The sequence below is a fragment of the Austrofundulus limnaeus genome, unplaced genomic scaffold (genome assembly GCF_001266775.1).
Source record: "Austrofundulus limnaeus strain Quisiro unplaced genomic scaffold, Austrofundulus_limnaeus-1.0 Scaffold117, whole genome shotgun sequence".
Lineage (NCBI taxonomy): Eukaryota > Metazoa > Chordata > Actinopteri > Cyprinodontiformes > Rivulidae > Austrofundulus > Austrofundulus limnaeus.
Window position 1 is genome coordinate 1,245,310 of NW_013952519.1, and position 7,521 is coordinate 1,252,830.

The 7,521-nt window shown below is 38.8% G+C and overlaps 3 protein-coding genes across 6 annotated transcripts in view; 1 reads left to right on the forward strand and 2 right to left on the reverse strand.

Moving 5' to 3' along the window:
* The window catches only part of LOC106521877 (UDP-glucuronosyltransferase 2A1), a 6,258-nt gene extending 1,037 nt beyond the window's left edge, over nt 1–5,221 (reverse strand). Inside the window, exon 1 of one of the 3 annotated variants that reach the window (XM_014014633.1) lies at nt 3,258–5,221. In XM_014014633.1, the coding sequence (XP_013870087.1) occupies nt 3,258–4,753 (1,496 nt within the window). In that variant the 5' untranslated portion in view covers nt 4,754–5,221. Of the gene's footprint in view, nt 1–2,890 lie in introns of those variants that run through there. The other 2 variants (XM_014014631.1, XM_014014630.1) reach the window with 2 other exon arrangements.
* sh2d3cb (SH2 domain containing 3Cb) overlaps nt 1–7,521 on the forward strand; it is a 55,870-nt gene that overhangs the window by 22,540 nt on the left and 25,809 nt on the right. The gene's annotated exons all lie outside the window — the stretch shown is intronic.
* Nucleotides 1–7,521, reverse strand: part of LOC106521878 (UDP-glucuronosyltransferase 2C1) — a gene marked incomplete in the record, with an annotated part of 29,302 nt that overhangs the window by 6,936 nt on the left and 14,845 nt on the right.

Below are 7,521 nucleotides of genomic sequence, written 5' to 3' on the forward strand. Positions count from 1 at the left end.
CTCCAGCTCTTTAGGGAGATGTTTGGAGGGTTTGCACTGAAATCCTGAAACGTATACGATGTTTGGCATGGTAGGTCGTGGAAACTCAAACGTGAAATCGTTTCTCATCAGCCAGATATCAGCTGCCTGGAACAGTTCCATGTAATGAATGTCACCGCCAAAATGACGCTTGACAAAAGGTTTGTAGTTGGCATCTGATATTACCAAAATTTGGAACCAATTGTAGAAGTAGAACATGAAATTTTTGAGCTTTTGAGTAAATGTCATCTTATCAGTTAGATCTGCCATTGGTATAGGAACGTAGGAAAGTGGGGAAGGTGCGATTGCTTCATGCCCCTCACCCTGAATAGTCCATCTGACATTAAAGACAAGTGGAAGACCCAAACGATGACCAAGAAGAACTCCTCCACCGATTGCAGGATCAGTGAGCATCAGATCAAATTTGGCATCACGGAGGCTCTGCATAAGCTTTGTATCCTCAAAGATATCTTCAATTGTTTCAAGAGCCTTCTTGGTCATCTGATAAAAGTTTTTCATTAGCTCAAATTCTACAGAAAGGCGAGACCAAATTGAAGATCCTTGACGACGCATGTTTAGTGTTTCCATGATTAATGACCCAAAGCCATCTTCATCAAAACCAGCTGAGGAAATAGTGATAGACGTGTAGTAAGGGGACTTCTCCTTGATGTACCAGGAGTCTGAAGGGCGCATCACAGTCACTTCATGGCCTCTGGCGTGAAGCTCCTGAATCATAATGTTCATGTTGACCCAGTGGCTTCCATCCAAAGGGAACACCAAGACTTTCCCTCCGTTTACCAAAGACGATGAGCAGAGCAACACTGCAAGTGTCACCAGGGTCAGTCGGTACATCTCTGAAAGATATTCTGACAGAAGATATAAAGATGTTAGAGCTTTTCATTAAGAAAGACTACTGATTAAAGTTTCCACCTGCTGAAATATATGGATTTACCTTATTTTAGCTACTGTGTTTCTGCCAAACTGAACAGTTTTCTAAGACTTGACAAAAGTCCAACTAAGACACTGAACAGACATTGAATAAATCTGGAAGTTGTGTTTATTTGTCAGTTGCAGTTCATTTACCGTTTAACATTTTCTAGCAAAAAAGCTGTGTACTTGAATTGTCAGGTCTGTTTGCCAAGATTAAAAACTCTCGCTTAACTTCTCAGCTGTTCTTTTACTTAATGAGCCTATGTTGTTTTTAAGGTGGCTATATTTTTAGTTATTGTTATTCATGAAGACATGATTCAGTTATGCAGAGACATGACGTAAATCATCAACTTGAAGTGTACAGTGAGTTGTTTAATTGGAGCTACAACTGGAACATTTACACATTTTTAGTATGAGATGCAGTAAGTGTTGACCCAAAGCATCAAACTAGATTTTGAATATATTATATTGTTTATATGCAAAACTTTCTAGGCTAAAATTTGGTTACAAAGAAAAAAATCAACATCCAAGAGATAATGATTGTCTAAATAAATCACAAACTAAACATGAATGTTTTGAAAAAATGTGCTATCAGATATTGTCAGTAGTTAGTAGTTTATCATCTTGTAAAGGTCAAATAAAAGGTTTAGATGAGAGTGAGACCAGCCATGTCGTATGGGTTAGAGACGTTAGCTTTAATAAAAGACAGAAGACAGAACAGGAAGTGGTAAACCTGAAGATGTCAAGGTTCTCCTTCGAAGTGAGAAGGATGGGTAAGATTAGGAATGAGCTCTTCAGAGGTACAAAGGTTGAAGGACTGGAAAATAAAGTTAGAAAGACCACTGAGGTGGTTTGGACATGTCCAGAGGATGGACAGTGGGTATTTTGGTCGAAGGATGTTAGAGATGCAGCTGAAAAGATAAGACAAAAAAAGAGATGTAGGGATGCAGTTAGAAAGGACATGGGTTAAATTTAGGATGAAATAAACTGGATACTTCTTTTTAACCATTTTACTTCACTTAAATTGACATTTGGTGATAACAGTACATAAACAAAATTATTCAAATCCAGACAGATAATTTGCATCATTTAAAACAACAACAACTTTGTTTCATTCTGATTGTAGGTCTGCTTAATTGATGGAGTTACAAAGAAGTATTTGTGAAGCTTTATAAATGATTAAGATTTAGATTTTATAAAAGTATTGATTAGTAAAAACAGGCAAATAAGTAAAAAACACTTGTAAAAAAACATGATCAAGTAAAGGATATAACAGAAAAACATTTTTTAAGATGAAGCTTTTCAGTAAACCTGTAGTAAATTCTCACAAGCTGTGTTTCCATTACAAATGTGCGCAAAATGTTGTTGATATTCTGTTAATGTCGAAAAACACAGTTTCGCAATTGCTGTGTTTCCATTAAGTAAGTAATGCTATTAAAGTCACGCGTGAATATGTTTGTTCTCACGATAAGTCATTAAAAACATGGCAGCAATGGATGTAAACACATGCATATTTGCTACCATAGCACTCATCATCAGCCAACCTTTTGTCAAGACTTTCGAGTGACAAGCCCCTTATACTTGTGAGCGGATACGTATGCGGCATTTTTGGGAACTTGTAGTTGGTGAGTTTACTACTTTCTTTTACAACTTCTGTGATTTTACTACTACTTCTACTTCCTATTGTCTTCTTCGTCGTCGTCTTTTTCGCCAGTAGAAACAGCAGGTTGTTGATCGCGTGACTCCCGTGATGCAAAAAAAGTGTTTCCATTGCAATTTTGCGAAACACACCAATTTTGATACGGCCGAAAAACCACCTCATCCAAAGGCCAAAACATTTTGTCAAAAAAGGGAAGTTCTTTCGAAATTGACGTGTTTCCATTGAGCAGATTTATTTTCGAAATCCTAATTTGCGCATTTTCATTGTCAATGGAAACGCAGCTAATGACAGACGACATTTTTACATGGAATATTTGAAAGTAACAGAAAAACATCTACTAGGAGTGATAACTTTAGCTGAAATCCATAAAGTTTATTGCTAGGTGTTTCAACTTTCTGTGGATTCAGTAAAACTTGTATTTAAGAACAAACATTCTCTGACTGAACAGCAAAAACTGTTTTATTCTCCTTATTCCTTTTTGACCTTGCTTTTACAAAAGACTTTCTTGCAGAGAAACTTTACTGCATAAATAAAAACAGTAAAAACAATCAAAACAACAGTGATTAGGAAAGCCATAACATCTATTGAGTAGTACTGGATGGTGGACATCTTGTAGGACTCTGTCCTCAGATGTGCRGCTCCTTTGTGCCTCATGACAAACTCAATCCAGAACATGGCTCGGTCCAGTGGTTTCATGGGCTGATCTCTGTGCAGGCTGGACAGCTCCTTCATCTTCTCCCTGTATGACGGTTCATAAAGAACCTCCTTCAGAGCCTCCAGGAAGATGTCTTTGTTCACAGTTCCATAGTCCAGGACTTTGGCCACACCTCTTACTTCCATTTTGAAGAAGTTGTCCTGCTGGTCAAACATGAGCGGCATTCCAACCAGGGGTACGCCRTGGTAGATGGCCTCCTGTATCCCATTGGTGCCTCCATGAGCCACAAAAACCCTGGTCTTGGGGTGTCCCAGGAGGTCATTTTGGGGCAACCAGTCCAARAGYAAAGTATTGTTGCCAAGGGTGGATGGCTTCTTGCCTTTGTGCCTCCAGATGACCTTCTGAGGAAGTTCTGCAAAAGCAGCAGCAATGTCCTCAGTGACGTCCAGGGGAAGTTTTTCCACCAGAGTTCCCAGAGTCATCACAATGACTCCATGTTCCCCAGAGCTCTGTACAAAGTCCTCCAGATCTTTAGAGAGAGGTTTGGAAGGTTTGCACTGAAATCCTGAGATGTATACGATATTTGGCATGGTAGGTCGTGGAAACTCAAAGGTGAAATCGTTTCTCATCAACCAGATATCAGCTGCTTGCAGCAGCTCCATGTAATGAATGTCAGTGTTTATGTGACGATGAGTAAAGGGTTTGTAATTTGGTGTCACAACATACCAAGTCTGAACACATGTGAAGAGAAAATAAAGGATGTTCTTGACCCTTTCAGTAAAAGTCATCTTATCACTTAGCTCTGATCCTGTTATAGGAACATAAGAAAATGGGGAAGGTGCGATTGGTTCATGCCCCTCACCCTGAATAGTCCATCTGGCATTAAAGACAAGGGGAAGACCCAAACGTTGAGCCATAAACACCCCACCACCAAATGCAGGGTCAGTTAGGACTAGGTCAAATTTGGCATCACGAAGGCTCTGCATCAGCTTTTCATCCTCAAATATTGTTTCCACCATTTGAAGCACCAATTTATGCATCAGATAAGCTTGTTCAAATAAATCGTGCACAAGAGAAAGGCGGGTCCAAAGTGAAGCTCCCTGGCGACGTATGTCCAGAGTTTTCAATACGTATGATTCCATTTTATCTCTATCAAAACCAGCAGGAGAATTGATATTGATGGCCTTGTAATAGGGGGAGTCGTCCTTGATGTACCAAGGGTCTGATGGGCACAATACTGTGACTTCATGTCCTCGAGTGTGAAGCTCTTCAATGATGACTTTCATGTTGATCCAGTGGCTCCCATCCACAGGGAAGACCAGAATCTTCCCTCCAGTTACCAAGGGCGAAGAGTAGAGTAACACAGCAAGTGTCAGCAGGGTCAGGCGGTACATCTCTGAAAGAAATTCTGATAGGAGATGCAGAGATGTTAGCTCTGTTCCTTTTAACAAATTAGACTTGTTGAATGTATCCACCACCATACTATGCATTCCCAAGATATGTAAGGACAGAACTTGCCACAAACCTCTCCAGCCTCATGGAAAGCGTGCGAACGGCTAAGAGAAATATAGCTTTAGTATGAAATGCACAACCCATTTGTGACATCAAACAGCTGGTGTTGTAAGGATCAAAATACTAAAGGGCGGTCATGAAAGGAAAGCGTTTTGCTTCGTTCATGGTCCACTTTCTCATCGACTATCTGGTTGACCATCGTGTTTGTGACGTAAATTTCATCACCACGATGTTTTGCCATGTCCCTCTGTGGTTGTGCAGCCCAGGATTTTGTGACACCTTGCACCTGTGTGAGTGTACTGTTCACAACACCCACACCAAAGGGGGCACCAAAGACCCAACATACAAAGAAACCATAACCCTGAGTAGAAGAAAGGAGAAAAAATGGTTGTTTTAAAGAAATGTTGTGTTAGGTTTGTTTTTATACACAGCTGTACAATTTATCACTCAGGAGCCACAAAGACATAAAAACTGATGTAAATTCCTGATGATAAATTATAAAAAAGTTTTTTTTTACTATAAGCCCAAAAACCAGCACATAATAACCACTCACTGAACTGAAGCGGGAAATTGTGAAGCATTAAGTTGAACACCATAGAGCAACTAACCAAAACAGCACATGCAGGTTAACAAGAGAATGCAGGTTAGCAAGGTGTTGCCCAAATGTAGATGGAAACGTTATGAAAGCCGTTAAAGTTCCAGAATACCTAAAGATGAGCATAAACATGAGAAACAATTACATTTCATATCAGCACATTTCTGTATTTCTGCACATTTGCTTGGTTTTATCAGCATATTTTAGAGATATAGACATCAACACCAAAACCTTCTGTATATTAAATGTTTTAAGTGTAAAGTTATAAGCATAAATAATAATAAGTTTTTAAAGTTAGGCACACACTGATTTATAATTGTCACTTTTAGGGTTTCTTTGGTGACACGTACAAAAGCACGTCTTTGTTTGGGATTGCAGGTGTGTTGTTGCCCTTTCCTCGCCAATTATTGAGTGAGAAACCTAAAATTTAAAGTTTATGTAACACAGAGTTTGAAATCTATGATTTTAAGGTAAGAAATTATTGCTTTGTAACTGTTTAAATCAGGAAGCTGTCATGCTTTAGACAAAAATGAAAGTTAATCAGTTTAAGATGTTGATTTACATTTGGGAATATGTTAAAGTAAAACATAATGAAACCTCATTTATAGTGGTGGGCGCAGTTCCACTAAAGCACAAATAGGGAAACTAATTTCCTGATTAATGCTTTAGGGCGTTTGCTAATTGTAATTTTTTTAGTGGATTAGCACTTGCTAAATTTATAGGCTAAAATGAAAAGCACTAACTGAGGTCTTTAAATGTTATTGATCAATGTGAATGTTAAAAGCTGGCGGTGAAAGCTGTTGCACATTTTGTTCATGTGTGTGCCACTGATCCACTAGGTGACATAATGACAATAAATGAACTCATATACGGCTGTGGGATGTCAATGATAAGTCTTAAGAGAGCAATATGGTAATATGTGACTCATGTTGTCTGTTGAAGAATGTTTAATGGGTTGACGACTTCATGAAAAGAGAGGTTTTTAGCAGTTGTTGGCATGTAAAATTGCTGTGAAACTTGAGATTCACGACTGTTAGCATGAATTTTTTGTCACAGTGGAAAACTTTCCAGAACTGCCAGAAATTGTCATGTACTTTGCCTGATGGATAGAGCTTCATCAGAGCTAAACAACCAAAAAATCTGAAGCTCCTATGTTAGACAGTTTCTGAGTTATAAGCATTTTTGCATTTCCAGACACCCCCTCTTTGAAAGGAGCCCCCTCCTCAACAATGGGGTCTATCATAAAACAGTTGGCTGGCGCAGTGTAGGTCTCTACAGTCCTGCCAAATTTCATGTTGATCAGTGCAGCCTTTTTTGTGCTACAGCTGACCAAAAATCACTGAAAAAAAAAAAACAGTACAAAAACAATATGACTCCCGCTTACGCTTCGCGTGCGGGAGTCATCATTATTTAGTTCCGCAAGTCCTAAAGTGCACATTTCACAAGAATTCTAACAGAAGCTAAAACTAAAGCGTAACAATATGTCAGTTCCCCAGAATTTATGTTTCCAGAAATATCATGACACATTCTTGCACAACACTGCCAACCAATGAGACTATTCATCACGGTTTGAGGAAGTGATTGCAGAAACAGACTTTTGACTCATGGTGTTCAAATAAAAAGTTGTGGATTGCAAGTTCTGCTGCTTCTTGGTCATTTTTCTTATGTTTGTGGTAGTAGGGCTTTGGTAAGAAAGCATGCAATATATTAGTAATTTTAAACTGTTTATTGGAGAACTGAAGTGATGCATTCTGGGTAAAGGACGAAGTAAAGGAAACCGTGTTCACTTCAGAGTAAGATCATGAATTTGGGTTGGTGGTTGAAGATGCAGCGTGTCGTAAATTATTATAAATCCTCCCTCTACCCTCTCAAAGTTCATATAAGCATATAAACAACAATAAGTATGGCTGGATTGTTGGGGAAACTTATTTTTCTGTTAACGGTGGTTCTAGAAAAAAGCCGTAAACATGAGCTGATCTTCATTAGGATTAAAGCAGCTGCTGATCCAACTCTTTTAACAACTGGCCTCAGACAAAAAAATCATTTTACACAAATAACATGAAATAAAAGCTGCTGGAGCATTTCTTCAAGTGTCCCTCGCTGTGTGTGTGTGTGTGTGTGTGTGTGTGTGTGTGTGTGTGTGTGTGTGTG